This window comes from Prionailurus viverrinus, chromosome A3 (genome assembly GCF_022837055.1).
Source record: "Prionailurus viverrinus isolate Anna chromosome A3, UM_Priviv_1.0, whole genome shotgun sequence".
NCBI classification, from domain to species: Eukaryota; Metazoa; Chordata; class Mammalia; order Carnivora; family Felidae; genus Prionailurus; species Prionailurus viverrinus.
Window position 1 is genome coordinate 117,825,150 of NC_062563.1, and position 21,611 is coordinate 117,846,760.

The following is a 21,611-nucleotide window of genomic DNA, read 5'->3' on the forward strand; positions in this document are numbered from 1 at the left end:
CCGGTCTTTCCGGGGCTCATGGGTTCTCCTTGGGTCCTGAGGAGAGTGAGGGACATGCTGAGATCCCCACTTCCTTGTTCCTGTGGACCCCCCTCTGTGCACCTCATCCTCGGAAGCACAGAATTAAAGGATCCACCTAAAGCCAAGGGGCATCTGCAGCAGGGACCACAGTAAAGACAGCCTCTGCCAGTAGCTGGAGGACACAGCCAGACATCCAAACAAACTCCTGTCCTCTCTCCAGGATGAGGCCCACGCCCTGCTCTCTGGTCACTGGTCCTCATCAGGCAGCTGCTGGTGGAACTCCAGTTCTCTGCCCCAAGTCCCCAGAGAGGCCACTCAGGGCACTGGAAGGCCATCTGGTGTGACCGAGTCAGCAGGCCAAGTCCCCCAACCTCACCTTCTCCATAAGTCCGAAGCCTGGAGTCACTGCTTCCGCCCGGAAGTGCGCGGGGCCCGGCACTGGTCCGAGGGACACTCCCATGGTACACGGCCACCGGGACCAGAACCTTGGCTGGGGACAGAAGCATGGGAAGAGCGTCACCTTAGCGTGCACCGAGTCCAGGACTGGGGAACAGACTGTCAGAGCACTCTGCCCCTGGGGGTCTCTGTGGCCCTTCTCCCAAACCAGAGCCTGGTCCACAAAGGGGGGCCCGCCACCCCACCCCCAGCCAGCCGCGGTACCACGATCCCCACCAAAGCCCACCACCCCACTCTTCCCAGCCCTGGATCCCCACTTCTCACACTCACCTGTCTTCTCCATCCAGCTTTGCTCCAGCTCCCCAGCCCCACCCAACCACTCCATAACTTCTTAGCCTCCTTCAGGGCTCCCCTCCTCCACACTCCTGCCCTGCCTCTGTCCACTGCACATCTCACACTAGCTGCTTTCATGGGCCACTCCTCACCGCCACGCCTTTAATTGTCACCCTCATGCAGTAACCCCCTGACCTATGACTTTGGCCCTGACCTCTCCCCACAGTGGCAGGGCAGAGCACCCAATTACCTGCTCAACAACCCTCCCCTGGGAGTCCTCCAGCACCTCATCCTGCACTGACCCTGCATCTTCTCCTAAACCTCCCCAACTCAGCAAATTGATTTGATTGATCCCTATTGCGGATATTCATCAAACGCTGTCTGTCAGGGACTCTGTCCCCCAGTCCCTGGTGATACAGTTCTGGGCAAGGCCCGAAGGCAGGTGGGGGAGACAATGAGTAACAAGCAGTGACAGTGTGGGATTGGGAGCCTAAGGAGAGGTGCCCTGAGCAGAGACGCAGGAAGTGAGGAGGGGGAGCCTCAACTGAGCACCCAGTACTTTGAGAAGCCTTGCCTCCCCTCTGTGCCCCCATAGTAGCCCAGGCATACCCCATCTTACCTTCCCCTCTCTTTGCCTCTCCCCTCCCAGCCCTGCCGCACTCAGGCACAGGGATCATGTCCTATTCATCTTTCGAGGACCTGCACTCAGGAGGAGCTTAAATGTCCGCAAGCTGAATCATTAGTCCTATGCCTCCATGACTCCTCCTAGGCACATCTCAGGACCATCCAAGGGGCCCTAACCCACCACAACCCAGCATACCCACCCCCAGGGTGGAAGGTCACAGGACCGGGAGTCGGGCGTCTGTTCCCTTCCTGTTTCTGTCTGCTGTGTGACCTTGAGGAAATAAGTTAGCCTGAGTCTCAGTCCCCAGGTTGGTAAAACAAAGGAGTTAGAAAGGACTATGGGTTCACATAATCACATCTTCATTCTACTTCTAGATTTCTAGGTTTTTCTTAAGTTTTCAGTACTTCCCACTTCCCCACGAGAATCTAATGTCCAACAGGATCTGAAAGTGGCACTAAATTACGCATTTGTTTTCTCATTAATATAGCAAAGTCCCAGGGTGCTCTGCCCCTAGGTCATGACCTATTTCCTGAACTACTCTGACATTCTGGGGTCCTCTACGCTCCTCTCAAGTCACCACAGGGCCCCTGTTCCAACCCCCCCTCCCGAGGGAAAAGCAGCTCTCCACCTCACCAGCACCCCTTCCACCCATGGCAGGACCTATAGATCCCTTCACCCTCCAAAGGAAACCGAGGCTCATTCAGTAGGTCTGGAACCCCATCTCTTGATGCTGAGCTGGGCACACTGTTCCCATTATCCTGCCCTGTCAGCTGAGGAGACAGAGATACCCTGAGGCCCAGCCACATATCCTCTGGCCATCCGTGTGCTCCCTCCACAAAACAGGTCAGCTCCTCAGCCAGCCCACCAGCACAGAGTGGAGGCAAAGCCCAGACAAGTTTCTAGAATACTCCGAGCCTTTCCCTAGGCTAGGGAGGCCCCAGACAAGAAGCTGAGTATGGAGAGCCAGCACAGCCGGCAGAGAGCCTTGGGCAAGGGCAGGAAGGCATGGCCACCTGCCTGGCTATATCTCCCAGGCAGAGTGCAGCCCCGTACCTGGGGGGACAGCATCACGGGTGCCCATGCCCCTATCAGTGAAGGTGCCTGGGAGGTTGTCCAGAGGCAGCTGCTACTTCCTGGGCTGTGAACGCAGTCCTTGGGGATCCAGAGGTCCACAGCTTGTAACATCCAGAGACCTATGGTAGGGAGCGGCTGAGTGAAGTGAGAACAAATAACAAACATTTTTTTAAATGGTTATTTATTTATTTTGAGAGAGAAAGAGAGCGAGAATTCCAAGTAGGCTCCATGGTGTCAGTGCAGAGCCTGATCTGGGGCTCGATCTCACAAACTGTGAGATCATGACCTGAGCTGAAGTCAAGAATCAGACACGTAACCGACTGAGCCACTCAGGTACCCCCAAATAGCACACTTTTTAAACCACTTTGCAGGAAGCCCATCAGGAATTGAAATATTCTTATACTGAAGAAATCTGCTGCTGAACGAAAAGGACACCTCTTTTCTGACATTCTGACTGTCTTAGACGCTTGCAACATTCCAAATGCCAAGGCCACAAGACTGTGACCAAAGTTGGCTATGAAGAGTGTCACCAAACCCCACTAACCTGGATTCACTTGTGGCTTTGACAGGGACACCTTAGGGTCTCTGGGGAAGGTAGAATTTATCAAGGCAGAGTCTGATGCTCTCTTTCTCCATTAGTTTCTATTTTCTTCAAAAACTCATTTTCTCCGCCAGCTGCCCTCACAACAAATGTCGAGATTTATGACTCTGCCCGTCCCTCAGACGTCTGGCGGGGTCTCCCAGAACCAGCTCTCTAGTTTTCTCTCAGGATGTGCCAATCTCCATCTGCATGAAGTTTTTGGCCCTCAATCTCACCTCACTGACCAAGCCAAACTTCTGTCAGAGAGTCATTTCATTGTCCTGTGGCCAACTGCTTGACTACTTCAGGCCTCTTCCTGGTCTCCCTCAAACTCTGGGGTGTTGTCAGCTCTTGTCTTGACCTAACTTCATTCTCTTTCCATGGGACAAGGGTCTCACCAGAGACTCTGCCACTTTACACAAGTTTATAGTCTTTGCTGAGCAAAAGGTGACCGACCCATTTCTACCCTGACAGGCAGTGAGGTGGATGGCCAGGGCTGATCAGTGATAAAATCTGGGGTAAAGGCCACATGTCCCAATCCGCACTCTGGAGTAACTCCCTCGAGATATCATCTGGGAACAGGGCAAGATGCAGGGCCAGCTTCCTTTTGCTGAGCAGCAAATCCCAACTCAGGAAGTGAGAAAACCAGCCTCCTGTCTGGAAGCCAGCCTGCCACCGTCCCCACTCAGGCCCCAGAGGGCACGGCAGCTCCTAGCAACGCTTCTGGCCCAAACAGAGGTTCCAGCCCAGCCTCTGCCTGGTCTCATTGCTTACGTCCTCAAGCTCTGAGGAGCATTTTCCTCGCAACTCCCTGACCTACCTCTGCTGACTACTAAGATAAGCATCTGGCCACAAGGTAGTGACACACAGCTGAGAATGTGCATGAGGTGCAGCATTTCTCCCAAGCAATGTGGTGGACATTGGTCTCAACACCCTGCCTCTTGCCCCAGTCAGCCGGCAAAGAGGCACACTCAAGAGATTGGCAAGGCGGCTGCTTCCAGCAAAGCCCGGCAGGAATGTTCCAGACGGGGACAGACCATCCACAACTGAATTAAAGCAAATAAGCTAGAGCCCAGGCTTTGGGGACAGTGAGAGCCGCAGACCCCACAGACTCCTGCTGCCATATCTAACCAGAGCAGAGGCTTTCTTCATGAATTATAAGCAGAAAAGTGGTATTTAGCTGCAGCCCTTGTTCTCGACCTTGGCTGCAAATCAGAATCGCCTGGGAACTGATAAAATGACAGATTCCAAGGCCCCACCTCTGGCTCCTGCTGAATTAGTCTTCTAGGGAGCGGCCCACGGGGATCTGTTTGGTTTCTTTTTCTTAACTCCTGAGTGATTTTGATGTTCAAACAGGATTGAGAACCACTGGGCTGTAGTTCAGATTCACTTTCTTTTTTTTTTTTTTTTTTTTTTTAAGTTTATTGATTTTGAGAGAGGGAGAGGAGAGCACATGCAAACAGGTGAAGGGCAGAGAGAGAGAGAGAGAGAGAGAAAATCCCAAGCAGGTTCCTCTGTCAGTGCAGAGCCCAATGCAGGGCTTGAACTCACAAACCATGAGATCATGGCCTGAGACAAAATCAAGAGTCAGAAGCTCAACCTACTGAGCCACCCTGGTGCCCCCAGATTCACTGTCTAAGGGGATCTCAGCCCTGTTTCTCACCTTATGCTGTCAAAGTGGTTATTGCTGCCTCAGTTTCCCCAAAGGGATCACTCACTAAGAAGCTAAAGAAAAGATTTGGAGCTGCCTGAGACTACAGATGAGAAAAGTTTCAGTGGCCAACTCTACTGCAAAGGGCCTTCTGAACCAGACAGTCCCCTCCCCACTCGCCACAAGCTCCTCAGCGGGCAGAACGGCCATTGGCCAAGACAGCCGACATTACTCTGTGCCCAGAGGGACACCCGCAGTACAGAAAGGAAACCTGCATCCACGTCATAGCTTGCCAGGGCACCCCAGCAGGCAGACCCCCTCGTAGGCCTGCCCCTGCCTGTATCTACACATATGACCCCTTAGGCTCTCAGGGTCTACATGCAGGATCTCCTGCTCAAGGGGAGGTGGCCACAGCTGCATATGGACAAACAACCATGTCTTATGTCTTATGTGAGAACAATGGGTGGCCCCTCTCTGGGAAAATCATGTAGACCCATGACCTGGTGGGAACTTAAAAATCCATTTGCAAACTTTAAAAACCAAGATCTGAAATTCCAGCTCAAATGTAGACAAAGCTTTGGGGTTTAGCCTGGACCGTACTTAGCCCCTGACCAAGATACAATTCACTGAGCCCACATTTGCACCTTGCACTGTTCTGTTCTGGGCACCAAGGAGTGACTATTCCTTATTGGAACAGCCAACCCCTGACCTAAAGGGCTAATAGCCAATGGGTTCTGGGGACCAGGATTCTGTCCTCACTCTCTGAGGCTCTGGATTGCCCAAGATGGCTGACTCCTCCACCCTCAATCTCAGTTTTCCACCTCATGGAATGGAGTGGCCCAAGGTAACTGACCGTTGTCTGCTCTTTCCACTAAAGCTATGGCTACAGAGGTTCCATGGTGACTGGCACCACAGGAATGAAGAAAGGTGGCAGAAGGGACTCAGGTTTCAAGTGGAAAGGAAACGAAGCAAAGACTGGCCCAGTAAAGAATGTCAGCCCCAGGGACAAAATCCCAATCACCCCTGTGCTTTGCACAGCCTGCAGGGAGCCCATGCCCCATTCCATGTCCACTTTGCTCCCAAGGGAGCCGGGCAGAGCCCGGCTAAGTAAGAGCGCTTACTTAGACAGGAGGGCAAGGCAGAGGCTCTGAGGAGGGGTCAGAGCAGAGAGGCCCGGGAGGGGATGGGCCCCCGATCCTAAGATGCAGCCCCTCCTGCCCCCTCTTCCAGGGGCTACTGCACGTGCAGCTTCCTTCGTGTGGCTGTGACACTACCCACTCCTCCTTTTAGAGACCTCTGAGAGACACGGGTTCTGATAAGTCAGAGTTCTCACCTCTTCAGACATGCTGGGTGGGAACAGTGGTGTCAAATGTCACGGTGGGTAGAGAAAGGGAGTAAGGGAAAGACGGCAGAGCGAACAAACCTAGGTTTGGAACTCCAAAATGTCCCCCACCGAAACATTCTCTCTCTGCAGAGAGGCCTCAGACAGGCACCCCTCCCAGCCCACACCCCTACCCCAGTATGCTCCTGAAAGCCCACGTTGGGACACCTAGATCTTTGGCCTTGAGGCAAGACACAGCTGGGTTAACTTGGTAACTGACCCTTGCCCCTCTCATATTAACTTGGGAAAGTTCCTTAATTCCTCTGAGCTTTGGTTTCTTCATCTGAAAAACGGTCCTACCAAAAGGTTGTCAGGATTAAGGGAAGTCATGTGGAAAAGTAATTCAGCACCATTGCTGGTAGATGGTCAGTAGCATCAGGTGTGACCTCTTCCTTTCCCTTCCCCTGCCCATAAGCCCTCTTTAAAGTTATGACGGGGGTGCCTGGCTTAACCTCAGTAGGTTAAGCGTCCAACTTCAGCTCATGATCTCACCGTTCGTAAGTTCGAGCCCCGTGTCGCACTCTGTGCTAACAGCTCAGAGCCTGGAGCATGCTTCAGATTCTGTCTCCCTCTCTCTCTCTACCCACCCCCCCCCCAACTCATTCTGTCTCTCTCAAAAAAAGAAATAAGCATTAAAAAAATGTTTTAATATATTTATGATGGGCCAGCCCTCTGTCCTTACAAGACAGACCCAGGTGACGCATGTGCCCCTCAGGTGGAGGAGACACACGTGTCTGTAGAGGCAGTGGCTCCAACTAGCCCGACCGGGCCCTCCCGCCGTTCTCACCTGGGATGCTGTGCTGTGAATCCGCACCCACCACGACGCCAGGGGTGGGTCCCGGGCAGAGGTGGGCACATGGGAGATCAGCAGTGCTGTCTGACTAGCCGCCTGGACACCCTCCACAGGAAAGCAGCATCCTTGTCGGGCCTGGAAGGAGGCAGGGTTCAGACGCGGAGGGAAAAGGCCTCCCAGGCTGAGAAGACAGTCTGAGCCGAAACATGGAGGAACGGACTGTGAGTGTGGGATTTGGCAGGAGGGCCCGGGGCTGGGAAGGCAGATGAGGGGCAATATGTGGGGACCTGCAGCATTCTGTCAGAGTTGGGGCGTGCTCTGCCGATAAAGGGAACTCTAAAGACTTTTAGGAGAGGGGTGCCTGGGTGGCTCAGTCAGTTAAGCGTCCGACTTTGGCTCAGGTCACAATCTCATAGTTCGTGAGTTCGAGCCCCATGTCGGGCTCTGTGCTGACCACTCAGAGCCTGGAGCCTGCTTCACATTCTGTGTCTCCCTCTCTCTCTGCCCCTTCCCTGCTCATGCTGTGTCTCTTTCTGTCTCAAAAAATAAAATAAACATTTTTTTTAAAAGACTTTTTGAGGAGAGAAATGACAGTATCTGACTCCTGAGGTTCGTAGCCCCAGGAGCCATCTCCACCGAAACCAGGAGACTGGTCCCTGCACCCACCAGACACACCAGGAGTGCCCAAGTGCTCCCACTCAGGCTCCTGCCTCCAGACGTGACTGGCACGTGGGCCAGCAGGAAGGCAGCTCACAGATGATGTGCCCCCCCCAAGTCCGCCATAAGTGCCCCCTTCCCGGGGCCCCTTCACCAGCTTTGAAGCTAAACCCACTGATAACAGATGCCACCTCCCTGCCGTAATGGGATCAGGGGGGTCAGTATTCCTGTAACCCTCTGTCTCGAGACAGTAGCAGGTGCATCAGCAAGCAGGCCCACAGGAATGTAAAGAAATGCAGACAAAGTGCCAAACACAGCACCTGGCACATAATAAGAGCTCCATAACCGTTTGCAGCATGCAAGAATGGAGAAATCAACATGAAAGCACATCTTCACAGACAGTCTCATTGAGAAGAAACAAGGGAAGGAGACTAACATTTGTCAGTTCCATGTTGTTATGCACCAGGCGCTGAGCTAGGTGCTGGCAAATATCACGCCATTTAACTTTTGAAATAGAGCAACAAGGCAGATATTATTGTCCTCGTTTTGTACATAAGAAGACGGAGGCTCAGAAAGGTTAAGTAGTTGCATCGAGGTAAGTGAAGGCCTCAGGGCTGACAATCTCTGCTCCTGGAGACAGAAGAACATGGTATTTCACAGCGCGCACTCAGGAGTCAACAGCCCTGTGTTAGATTCCTTCCCCTGCTAGTTACAAGACTTCACATACAACACATTACTAACCCCTCTGAGCTTCCGTTTCACTGCAAAAGGAAAAGAGTAACACCTGTCTCACAAGGTTACTGAGAGTATTCAATAAAATATGAAAAGCATTTCTTTTTTTTTTTTTTTTAATTTTTTTTCAACGTTTATTTATTTTTGGGACAGAGAGAGACAGAGCATGAACGGGGGAGGGGCAGAGAGAGAGGGAGACACAGAATCGGAAACAGGCTCCAGGCTCTGAGCCATCAGCCCAGAGCCCGACGCGGGGCTCGAACTCACGGACCGCGAGATCGTGACCTGGCTGAAGTCGGACGCTTAACCGACTGCGCCACCCAGGCGCCCCATGAAAAGCATTTCATACTGTCCCGCCCCTAAGCAGGTATTCAACAAACAGTGGTTACAGATACTATTGTTTAATAACTATTTTAGTGTGCGTGTTAAGATGCGCAAGAAGAGGGGAAAATGCCCTGTTTGAAAGTTTCTGGGGCACAAAGCTACGGTGGCCTGGCTGAGGCTGGGTGGCAAAATGGAGGTGCCACCTGGTGGATGTCCTTCATCGCATAAGTTTTCTGGGGTAAGCAGGAGGCAGCAGACAGGCTGGGGCAGGACACTTAGAAGAGCAGCTCAAGTATCTATCACCTTGCTGGGAAATGCTCCAAGAGATCCCTTCTCACCAGAACAGAGTCTGTTAAGGAGGCATCTACTTAGTGCCCGTGTCTTAATGACTTTCTGGGACAGTGTGGATTTCATGGTCAAGAGAACTTCTCAGCCATTTTTATTGCTAATGCAGCTAAGGAATGTTGCCTTCCAATAGTTTACTGTGTGTGTTGGGGGTGAGGGGAAACAGAGGGTGGAAGGGGAGAGCTGCATTTATATCTAGGGCTGTGACATTTAAAACAGCCCCCACCTCCCAGGAATTCTGATATGAATCATTGGTCTAGAAGACATGGGAAAGCCTATGGGTGAGAAAAAGTTTTATTTAAGCTGTGTTTGGAAGACAATGACAGTAGGGGACAAGCAGGGCTGCCCTGTGTGGTTGTTCAGGTTGGGCACTTCACAAGGCATCACAATTAAGGGGACCCCATTCACACTGCAGTCACCACAAATTTGCACATTTATTGCCCTTCTCTGACAAATAGAAGTAAAGTGTCTTGATAAAGAGATGTCTTTTTCTAACTCCCACAAAGGCACTGTATGTGCAAGTGGTGGCCCTAGTGGAAAGGGTGTGTAATATATCCATAAATTTACAAAATTCAAAACCTTCTGAGCCTGCCCCACTGTTGTGTATCATCTTGATGCTAATATAAATTAGAGATCAGAACACATGCTAGTAATTCAATGAAGCTTCACCTTGTGTGGACAAGGGGTGCCTTCATCTGCTTCTCCTGTCACTAAACTGTGAGCTGTAAGTGACCTCGAAGGTAATCTAGTCTCCTGGCTGGCAAATAAGGGGTTAATGTGGGGTCTGGCTGTATGACACACCCAGGGCCGGCAAGAGCCTAAGCCTACCCAGGGGTCATATCCCTGCAGGCATCACACTGGCCACCAGCTGACAAGGTCCTCAGCTTCCTCCTCCACCCTCCCACCGAGGCCTCCCCAAAATGGTTGGTGCAGTGCCTCAGACTGCGGTGCCTGGTCAGAGCCAGGACAAGGGGTTCCTGAGGAGGACTACGTTTCCTGGTGGGGCCGGGTGCCACCGTGTCAATCATGCCTGAGGTTACAGAGCCACTGGCTGAGACTTGGAACCTTCTGCCCTCCCACCCTGAAACCTCCCCCATCAAGGTGTGAGTCTTCCAAGAGCTTGATCCTAGTGCTGAAGTCTTATGCAAAGTGGCCTGGTCCACTGCCCCAGAAAGGCTCTCTGCAAGGTTTCCTGGCTCAGGGACCCCCGCCCAGTAGTTGGAGCTCCAGTCATCAAACCACAGTCTGTGAGCACTTACAGGTACGAGAGGACCAGAAAGGGCTGAGAAGAAATAAACACCTCTTCCACTCAGCATCTTGGCAAGTTGTGTTGGCCATGCCCAGTGTCTAAATGTCTGTCACATTCCAGGAAGTGGCTCTTGACAAAGGTCTCCCCATAAGAAGCTCAGCAGGCTTCAGACCACCAGCTCTGTCCTTTTCCAACGGCCCCGGGAGAAAGCGGACTCTGCTTGACCAAAAGCTCGAATCTTACAGGTGCCCCTCCAGAACGTATGCCAGGTTTTGCCTGGGAAACTAAGATGGTTTCTGTGGAGGGCCATGTTCTTCTGTCCTTTTTACTGAAAGGAAAGCCAAGGCCCAAGAAGGGATGCAAGTTGGGCCCAAAACCAGAGGTTTTGAAGCACAGACACAGTGGAAATATCAGACTTCCAGATCACTGCCCTGGAGCCCGGTCTAGTCTAGAGACAGATGGGCCTGGAGAGCAGAGAGAACAACGGAGGAGGCTGGGAAACAGCACGATGCTGAGCAAGGAGACCAGGGGAAAGGGTCCTCCCCCAGAGAGAGGAAAGTGGGGAGTAAGAAAGCGGCAAGGCAAGTCCCAAATCCTGACCAGAGAAGTGCTAGTCAGTCAGAACACTTGTGTCAGTCGGCCAAGATCGCCAACAACTAAGCCTCTGGATGGACGACACCAAGTGTTGGTGAGACCAAGAGTGGCCGGAGCTCCAATGCACAGCTGGCGAGGGGGACACGAGCACGGGCATGGAGAGAAGCAGCCTGGCTTAGGTACTAAAGATGTGCAAGCCCTATCTATACCCCGCAAGTCTGCTCCTCGGCACCTGCCCGGGAGAAAACCTCACGTGTGTGAACCAAGAAAGAAGTATGAGAACGTCCACAGCAGCTCTGATTTGGCAATGGCCAAAATGTGGAAACAATCCCAATGCCCAACAGGAAACTGGAGAAAAGAGTTATGGGTATTCATGCCGTGGAATATTCCACGGCAATGAAAATGAACAAATTACTACTCCCCTCAACGCGCTGGGTGGCCCCACGGTGTCATGTTTACTGAAAGAAGCCAGCCAGGCACAGAAGATTCCATAGGGTGCCATTCTGTTTCTATGAAGTTCAAAAGAAGACCAAATTAAACACCCTAGACATGCACACAAAGATGGTGAAACTTTATGGAAAAGCCAGGGGAAATGAGAATACAGTTAACCCTAGCAGAAGGGGAAGGGAGGTGGCTTCCATAAGGAAGGGGCCTGTGGGGGAGGCTTTGGGAGGCTGCCTAAGTGGGCATCTATTTCCCGACCTGGGCAGTAGTGGCTACACATTCACAAATTCTACTTAAAAAACATTTTCTTTTCTTTTCTTTTCTTTTCTTTTCTTTTTTTTTTTTTTGAGAGAGAGAGAGAAAGAGAGCACGAGTGGGGCAGGAGTAGAGAGCGACAGAGAGAGAGAATCCTAAGCAGGATCCACACTTAGCACGGAGCCCAACACGGGGCTCAATCCTACGACCATGAGATCATGACCTGAGTCGTAATCAAGAGTCAGACCCTCAACTGACTGAGCCACGCTGCCTCCCCTATAATTCTACCTTAAACAATTCATGAGTTTTATACATCTTTCTGTTGACAAGAGGTTGAGTATGCAACAAGCAATAAATTTCCAAGCATCCATGCAGGTGAGCAGAGTCAGGTGCCTGTGAGGTGGCCCTGAGGACAACAGGCGACCCTGAGGTAGGTCCTTTTTTATTTTTATTTTTCATTTTAAAGAGAGAGGCAGCACAAGCAGGGAAGAGGGGCAGAGGAAGAGAGAGATTCCCAAGCAGGCTCCACGCTCAGTGTGGAGCCCAAGGAGGGCTTGATCCCACAGTCCTGGGATCATGACCTGAGCTGAAATCAAGAGTCAGATCTCAACCAAGTGAGCCCCCCAGGCACCCCAAGCCTCTGACTCTTCACTCTGGCTCAGGTCATGATCTCAGGGTTCATGAGATCAAGCCCCGCTTTGGGCTCTGCAGTACAGAGCCTGCTTGGGATTCTCTCTCTCTCCCTCTTTCTCTGCCCTTCCCCTGCTTGTGTACTCACACACACAGTCTCTCTCTCTCTCTCAGAATAAATAAACTTTAAAAAACAAAAAGGACCAGTTTGGTTACAGCCCTACACATCCCTGCTGGTGGGACTGGGTGCCCCTGTGTTCTGTGACCCCCTTAGCACTGCACCCACAGAGCACTGGCCATACAGTCCCTTCTTGTGCTCCTCAAGGTCCCCAGCCAATGTGGGCCTTTGTCCTGGAGAGGTGGCCCCTAACACAGAGCCTTCCTTACCCCTCTGGCACCTTCGCTCTCGGCAGCCCCAGGGAGTGGGGCTTACCCCCAAACGGGGAGCTCTGCCAGCGGCCATGGCCAGCAGGAAAGGGCAGCCCGTTTCTTGGCTCGCAGGCTCAGAGAGCAGCAGGCTCCAGAGAGAGGAAGGGACCGCCCCCACAGTCCCACAGCCTCTATCCATCGGTGCCCTTTGTCCTGGCTCCAGGTCGGGTCCTCAACACCCCTCCAAGGACTCCTGGCGGGCTGACCCATCCCCCACCCCCTTCCCCCGCACATCCCCTCCTCACCTTTCCACGCAGAGGCCAACCCCTGTCACTGAAGAAGCCCAGGCTCTGTGGTCTCTCCACGGACGATGCGGCCCAGGAGTCCAGGGGGGCAAGGATGAGGCGGCCCCACGCCTGGCCAGCCCCGGACTAGAGGACAGGCCCCTGGCCCTGCTGCTGGTGCGCTGCCGGCCTCTACCACGCTCTCCTTGAATAAACAAGGCTGCATAGCAACCGCTGCTCTGAAGGAGCCCGCAGCTCCTGCAAGAGGGAGAGAAGGAGCCAGGAGACATTTCCCCTTGGCCTCATTTCCCCTGGGGCCCAGCCGGGCACTGGGCACTCCCAAGTGGCCAACCTGTCCTGTGGGGGCTGCCGGAGAGAGAGAGCCGGGCCCTGCTGGGTAGTGACCACAGCAGGGGAATGCATGGCAGGCTTGGGGCTGGGACACCGCTGACAAGGAACCCCTGGTTTTGCTGTAGTGGCCTGTGGGCCCAATTCCGGTTCAGCTCTCAAGCTATTTCTAGGCGCAGAAGGGCAGGTCGTGTGAGCATCCAGGCCTTGGCAAGAGGCAGAACTGGCTGTGAATCCTGATCCTGCTTCTTCCAGCTGTGTGACCTCTGGCCAGTCCGTAATCTTCCTCACCTTCTGTCTCCTCATCTATAAAATGGGGGAACAATACTGACTTGATAGGGTAGCCACAATGGGCATGTAATAGACTATGATTACGTCCAGCCCATCATAGGCCCCCCACCTCAGTTAGCGCCCTTCCCCAGAAACACACACATACCAGGAAGCCTGTGGCCTCCTCTTCAAGCCAGATCCCACTGCCCCAGCTTTCGGAAAATGTGAACTTGAGTAGCCCATGCATGCTTCCTCACTGGGCCCTTGCCCTTGGACGGAAACACCAGGCTCACATTGCCCTACCTTGAATGAAAATTGTTCCCTCCCCTTACCCTACCCACTTCTAACCCTCACCATCCAAGGGGCACAGGGTGGGGGCAGAGGGAGCCAGAGGCTTCATTGACTTCACACAGCCCTGCAAAGAGCCACTCACCCAAGATGCTATGAAGTTTTCTAGGCAGATCCCTGAGGATCTTTACAGAGAAAACAGGCAGGCGTACGTAACACAGGGCAGGAGAGCTGGCGGGAGGCTGTTCACACATCCGGAGGCCCTGCTGACTGAATCAAACGTGTCCGGGGTTTACTGATTGAAACCTCTCCTGGCCTTTCTAGCACTTTCCTGGGTTCTTTCCTCTTCTCTGAGACACCACTGAGGGCAGGCCCATGGGGGCCTCTCCTGAGGCCCTGGAAGGAGCAGCTTTCATTAACCATGCTTCACGAGGGGCCCAGGAGGGCCAGCCCATAAGCACTGAGGAGATCCCCCGTGGCAGGCACCAGCCCCGTGCCAGAACCCCACAGGCCCACTGGACTCCACGGGGAGGCTGCTCCCATCCACAGCCCCTCAGGGGGCAAGCTGGCACGGTGAGCTGAGCTCCTGAGCTCCCTTTAGCAGAGGCCCCAGGAAGGAGGTTCTTCCTCCCAACCAGGACCAGTGGCAGCCAGCAGCAGGAGGAGGCTCCTGGGTGCTTTGCAGTGGATTCCCCCTGCAAGGTAGGTATGAAGAAACCCGAGTTTACAGATGGGAAAACTGAAGCCCAGCAAGGCAAGCCCTGGCCCGTGTTTCATAACTTGTAAGTGAGAGTGAATCATCAGTGGCGATGCCAGACAGGGTGGGGACGGGACGAGCCTGGTCTCCACGCCCCTGAGCTCTGCTGGGAGAGGGCAGGTGGGCACCTCCCCGCAAACCCATCCTCACATCACAGCCTGAGAGTCAGACCTTCCAAAATACAGATCCAATGGTCACCCCATTGGACACCCCAGCTGGACACCCCTCGTGTCTCCCAGTGTCCTTGGGAAAAGGTCACACCTAGCACCGCCTCCGACAAGCTCCTCCAACCTGGCCCCCATCCTGTCTTCCTTCCACCATGTCTCTTCCTGTGCCTCTTGCTCTCCAACCTGACCCCGCTGGACGGTTGAGCATAAGTATCTCCTGAGGACTGCTTCGCCCCACTCTCTGCCAGACGTTGGAAATAGGGGAGACTACATTTGCCCTTGGAAGCCGAGTGATGGAGAGAGACCCCCACTGCATTCCTGCATTACCTATAATAAGGGAGGTACAGTTGGCTCAGCCCTTGAGAAACAGAGCCCTGGAGGCAGACTGGATCTGACCCCAGCCACCGCGTCACCTTGGACAAGAAACAAGCTCTCAGAACCCCAGTTTCCCCGCGTGCCAAGCAGGGAGGAGCACAGCTCTGCCCTCCTGGTGTGTTGGACCCTCGGAAAGCACTCGCGCTGGTTGGCAAGGAACAGGCACTCGGTGAGTCACACGCTCACAGTTACTATGACCACGTGATGAGAGTGAGCCTGGGGGCCATGAGATGTGGTGTCAACCTGAAGCCAAAGGGTAAGGAGCTGGCCAGGCGCCAGCAGGGGTGGGAGCTACTGAAGCTGCTGGACTCCCAGCCTGGGGCCCTAGGAGCCAGGAGAGTTGCCCCGATGGGCGAGTGGAGGCATGGTGGCAGGCTGCCCTGTGGAAGCTTTCTGGTCACTCGTCTGAAGAGATCCCAGAAGAAAGGGACTTGAATCCCCTGCCCCAGTACTTTGTTGTGATTTCTTTTATCATCCTTAATATTTTCAGATCTAATTTTGCCTTCTTTCTTAATGAAGCTCCCAAATTGTTTAAGCCCCAAGCCCCACAAAGCCTGGATGGACTCCTGATAGAAGAGTCTCCAGGGCACAGGCAGAGGAGTTCCAGGGGTGGGAACCTACGGGGCACAGGTGAAGGGGGTGAGGGAGGAGACGCCAGATCTCAACGTCATCTAAGCCACCTGAAAGATCCCCAAACACGTGGCTCTCAGGACTCTTGGTTCTGTTTAATAGCTCCCCTGCATAGCACGCACATGCCCACACAGGCACCCACACATGTGCACACACACATACACACATGTATGCACACACTCACACACATACACATGTGCATACACACATATACACACGCATACACACGTGCATGCACACGCGTATATATACACACATGCATGCAGGAGCACATACACACACGTGCATACACACATGCACACACATGTATACATACACACATGCTCGCAGGCATGCACGCATGCACACACACACACACACACACACACACACACACACAAACACAGGGAGAATGCGGTGGGAAGTTTGGAGTTAGGCTGCCACAACCAACCAACTACCAAAAGCCAGAAGCAAGCCTGGAACATCCTTCCCCAGCACCTTCAGGGGGTACCTGGGCCTGCCAACAGCTTGATTTTGGACTTCTGGGCTCCAGCACAATGAGCCGATAAATTGTCACTCTTCTCAGCTGCCCGGTGTGCAGGACTTTTTACATAAGGACCAGGAAACTGCTAAAGAGTTCCAGCACCCTTCCTGGGAGAAGCTTCCCCTCCTGCCAGTAAGTCTGTGTGCAGGATATCTCCCACTCCCCTAGGGTCCTCTCTCCCCCTTCACTCCAGGCTCCCTGCCTTCTGGCTCCCTTGGGTTTGGCCAGTGGGAGACGGGAGGGGGCGCCAGGGTCCTATTCCCCCTGCTTCGGCCCTACGCAGTCGTGCTGGGCTGGCTGTGCCCCTCACTGTAAGGTCACGGCTCCTGACAGGCAGCCGGCTACGTTTCTGCAGTCCTATAACTAATCCCTTCAAGCCCAGGGGTGGTCCAGGTGCCCAGAATGACCAGTCAGCCCCAGAGCTTCCCCGTTTCTCAGCATCCTGCCCACCCCTGTGTGAACCCCTCCAACCACCCAATTTGAGCAGGAGGCTGTCTCCGGCCGCTCCCTATGTTTCCTGTCATCTCACTGAGTCTCTGGTGAGCTTATGACTCCGTAGGGGTGTCCCCCACCATTCTGTGAGTTCCCCGAACACAAGGACCATGAGTGATTGTCTCCCTACACTCAACACAGGGCATGAGGCTCAGCCCACCCTAGAAGGCACTGAATAAATACTTGAAATGAATGAATTAAATGGACTGATGGACTGTGCACAATCACAAGCTGGGAAAAGGGCTCTTGTACAGAGCAGATAAGTAGTCCCCTCCACAGCCACAGAGGACAGCCCTTGTCTACCCAGCAAGCAGCTCAAGATCTCAAAAACTGATATCCTAAAACTTTCAACACATGATTTGGTGAATGGACGATTACATTTTGACCCTATTTCCTCAATGAAAATGTCACTGAGGGTCCCCCTGGCCCTTAATAAATTAAACTGCTTCTATTCCCAGCAATGTAAAAGGCCAGATACCCTGAACACACTTCCCATTGCAAAATATCTGGAGGTCTGATTAAAATATGCAAATAAGCATCTAAATACACAACTGAGAAAAAGCCTCTCTTCTACCCCTACACATATACATGTTGCCTCTGGCCGAGTCCCATTCCCCTTCGAGGAGCCCTCCTTGACACCCTCAGGATCTCCCCTGCTTCTCCAGCGCCTGCATGGACCTGTCACGACTCCACTCAGCACACTGAGCTGCGATCGTCCACCCGCCCCGGCCCCCAGCCAGCTCCACACGCACCCTAGGCCGTGAGCTCCCTAGACGCTAGCCCCAGCCAGAGTGCCCAGTAGACCCTCAGTCATGTGATGGAAGTGACATGAACCCTGGTGATGTGGAAGACAGGGGACAGTTAGTGACATGGAGCTCCCTTTCCCTGCAACATTCACTGCTTTTCCCGGGAGCAGACATTGGGAATGTTACCTCCAGGCTACAGACCAGAGTCTGAGCACCATACATTATATGGAAGAGGGGAAAGGGGGTCTGAAGCCACCCCTTGACCAGTACTGCCCCATTAAAAACCAGCACTGGGGCATCTGGGTGGCTTGGTTGGTTTAGCATCAACTTCTGCTTAGGTGACAGCACACAGCCTGGAGCCTGCTTTGGATCCTGTGTCTCCCTCTCTCTCTGCCCCTCCCCTGCTTGCACTCCATGTCTTTCTTTATCTCTCTCTCTCTCTCTCTCTCTCTCTCTCTCTCTCTCTCTCAGAAATAAATAAACATTTAAAATTAAAAAAAAAAAAAACAGCACTGTCCTAGCCACAAGGAGAGGTTACCTCACAGGCAGCAGGTGGGGCAAGTCCCTCCTGGTGGAGACCCTGTGGGGCCAAAGGCCCAGGCTAGGCCTTGTGGTCCCACCTCTCAGGATAAAGCAAGTCCAATTTACTGATGATTAGCACATGACCAGACCAAGGGTTCAAGACAAGGAGGCAACGGGGTTGGTCCCAGTCCTGAGCCTGTCATCAACTTTACTGTGTGACTTATGGCAAGTCCCTGTCTTCCCTGGGCTTTTTTCATTATGAAACAAGGGGATCAGGCACTGGATGACCTCTAGGTCATCCTGGAGGCCAGATGCCCTGTATCCTGGGTCCCACCCCAGGCTGAGGAGAAAGGCTGGAGTTCTCCCTTCCTTCCACATGCCACACAGCCCCACACGGAGAAGTAGAACAGTGGAGCCAAGCTGGCCTGTTTCTAGACTGACACTTGGGCTGACTCATCCTCCCAAAATATCACTCATGTTCCTTCTTACTCCAGCCCAGACCTCAGAGCCCAGCCTATGAGAGCCAGGGAGGTACTGACTGCAGTACAGGCTGGGTGCAGGTGCTCAGACACTCTCAAAGGCACAGAATAGGCCCCACTCAACTGGCATCCCCCTGTGGCCTGTCTCATTCCTGGGAAGTTCCTGAGAAACTCCAAAATAATATAGGCAACCTGAGCCACAGGGTCAAAGAGAGGACCAAGTCAAACCCTTCATATTACAGATGAGGGAAACTGAGGCCCAGAGGGTATCAAAGGAAATCAGTGATAGTAACAGGGCATGGACTGAGGCTTTCTGATTATGCTGCTTCTGGCCCAGCCCCTTAGGGACTTCTCCCAAGATAAGCCAGCCCCTTACCCCACATGGGGCATGCCCCCTCCAGCCTTTCCCCCCACAGAAAGAGAGAACACAGAATGTTAGGGGAGAGAAGCTCGCTGCTCCACAGTCACAGGAAAGAAGATGAGGGAGGATACTTGTTCCTTCAATAATGGATGGATGGATGGATGGATGGATGGATGGATGGATGGATAGATGGATAGGAGGGAGAAGGGATGGGAGGAAGGAAAATTAATATGGGAATAAATGAATAAATAAATGAAATGAAAGAACGAATCTAAAGAAAGAGAAATGGGGCACCTGGGTGGCTCAGCCAGTTAATCATCCAACTTTTCATTTCAGCTTAGGTCATGACCTTGTGGTTAATGGGATCAAGCCCCACATCAGGCTCCACACTGTGTGAAGCCAGCTTGAGATTCTCTTTCTCATTCTGTCTCTGTCTCTCTCAAAATAAATTAAAAAACATTTAAAATTTTTTTTAAAAAGAGAGAGAGATAAAGGGTAGAAGGAGAGAAAGAATCAATAAGTGAGCAAATAATTCTGGGAGCTACTAGAGAAAAAGAGTTTGATACATTTTTATAAGAACATGCAAAGAAATAAGAAAATTCTTTAAATGCCCCCACATTTCCGGTTTGTGAAAATTCATCAAGCTTATGATCACATTCTTAGGATATGTGTACATTTCTGTATGTTTGTTTTTCTTTTTAAGGTGCCACACAGCAGGGTGCAGTGGGAATGGAACTTCCACCCCCGCCCTTTGGCAGTGAGGCAAGGCATGACAGTGGGAGGCAATGCCCTGCTTTTGGTGGGATGGTGCCAGTGGGGCCCAGTGGGAAACTGAACATCCATCCCTATCCAGATCTATGGGCTACACCTAGACAGCATGACTATCTACAGAAAAGGAGCCTGAATATGATCTCTAGTCTCACCACTTAACACTCAAATACTCAAGATACAACTGAAAATTACTCTTCATACCAGGAACAATGATAATATCAACTTAAATAATAAAAGATAATCAGTGATACAACACCAAAATGATACAGAAAATGAGGATTTTAAAGCAGCCATCATAAATGTTTTGATGAATATACTCGAAACACATAAAAAAGTAGAAAGTCTCAGCAAGGAAATAGAAGATATAAAGAAGAACCAATTGGAAATTTTAGAACTGAAAAATACAACTGAGATAAAAAAAAAAAACGCAATGTGAATATGACTATGCCATAGGGCAGAATCAATAAACTTGAAGGGAGAACATGGAAGTTACCCAATATGAATAACAGAGAAAACAGACTGACAAGAAAGGAACAGAGCATCAGGGACTTGTGGGACTATAACCAAAGCTCTAACCTTTGTACTACTAGAGTGAGTATGGGGGCTAAAGAGTATGGAGCTAAAAGGTATTCAAAGAAATAATGCCTGAAAGTTCCCCAAATATAGTAAAAGACTTTAATCTACAGATTCAAGAATTGAGAAAACTCTAAATAAAGAAATCTACTCCAGGAAATATCACAACCAAAGTTCAGAAAAGTAGACAAAGAGAAAAAAAATCTTGAAAGAAAAAAAAAAAACGTGTTAGCTCAGAATTCTATACCCAGCAAAAATATCCTTCAGGAATGAAACTGAAATCAAGACATCCTTACACAAAAGAAATGAAGAGAATCTGTCACCATCATAACTACCCTAAAAGAATGGCTAAGGGAAGTTCTTCAAACAAAACGGAAACAAAAGAAGGAAATTGGAGACATCAGGAACGAAGAAAGAATAAGGAAAGAATGAAAATATGGGTAAAGGTAATAGGCCATTCTCCCTGGAGCAGGGCAGGCACGTAGAGTGAAAGAGAATGTTCCAAAGGCTTAAAAACCTTCACACACAGATCATACAATTGGAAACAATAAAGGGACAAAGTGAAGAGGTATGTTTGAGGCACTTTGAGACACTGGGTCAAGCAAGCTGCAAAACTTACTATCAAATGCCAACTAGTGTGTTTGCAAAGTTTCTTTATTATTTAAAACATTTTGAGGAGGGTTTTCTATTACTTGAAGGTGACAGTTTCCTAAATCACAAGGCAATTTGTGTACTGGAACTTTCTATCCAAAGACCCTTGTGCTGAGAACAGAACGACTAAAATGGAAAGTCTTGACAAATCCTCCTCACTAGAGGTGACACCTAATTTAGCCCATGTGAATACAAATCACATCTTTGGTGTGGACCTGTGTGGCATGGACAGTCCAATCAAAGAACCTACACATAAAAGTTGCTGCCCTAGGAGAAAGGCAAGCAGTGAGAGCTTGACCCCTTCTCCACCAGGGACTGGTAGCAGGAGCTTCTCTAGGGACTGAAAGGAAATGTTCAGTCTGCATTCAGATCTGCTTCTACTTACTGCACTGCAGAAAGGATATCAGCAAACCAAAGCCCATCCAGAGGAACGAGAATGTGACCACAAGGCCATAACATCACATAAGGAAGTGTGAAGACATAGAAAAGATGGACTCAGAGGGGAATGTGAGGGCTCCACTGAGCCACTGAAGGGATAATAAGCCACAGTGAAACTGGGCTTGGCTGCACAACTCCACAGGTCAGGGCACCACTTAACATATGTGCAGAACGCTGTGCTTTCTGACATGCTAACAAATGGCTTCCCCAGGAAGCAGTGAACTCTCTATCCTTAGGGATGTGTGAGGAGATGGCAGCCAGACAGCATCCTTCCAGGATGCTTACTAGGGATCCAGCCTCCCCCCACTCAGCCTTCCATTCCCCAGCCCCACACTAAGAACATTTATCACTCCACAGCTCTGGAACGTGGGGAAAATGGAGATGCAGTCCCCTGGATTCCAAGTGAATTCTGTTTCATTCCAGCTGCATTCTGGAACATAGAATGAATCTGGACTATATAGGGAATGTCAGCCCAGCTATCCT

General features: G+C 51.6%; 1 protein-coding gene across 8 annotated transcripts in view; it reads right to left on the reverse strand.

Annotated features, from left to right (window-relative positions):
• TOGARAM2 (TOG array regulator of axonemal microtubules 2) overlaps nt 1-21,611 on the reverse strand; it is a 71,176-nt gene that overhangs the window by 38,097 nt on the left and 11,468 nt on the right. For 2 of the 8 annotated variants that reach the window (XM_047854202.1, XM_047854200.1), the window contains 6 exons: nt 13,789-13,913; nt 13,090-13,391; nt 12,759-12,995; nt 6,849-6,989; nt 2,429-2,584; nt 398-511 (listed from right to left, as the gene is read on the reverse strand). In XM_047854202.1, the coding sequence (XP_047710158.1) occupies nt 398-511; nt 2,429-2,456 (142 nt within the window). In that variant the 5' untranslated portion in view covers nt 2,457-2,584; nt 6,849-6,989; nt 12,759-12,995; nt 13,090-13,391; nt 13,789-13,913. Of the gene's footprint in view, nt 1-397; nt 512-747; nt 838-2,428; nt 2,585-6,848; nt 6,990-12,758; nt 12,996-13,089; nt 13,392-13,788; nt 13,914-21,611 lie in introns of those variants that run through there. The other 6 variants (XR_007151176.1, XM_047854199.1, XM_047854201.1 and 3 more) reach the window with 5 other exon arrangements.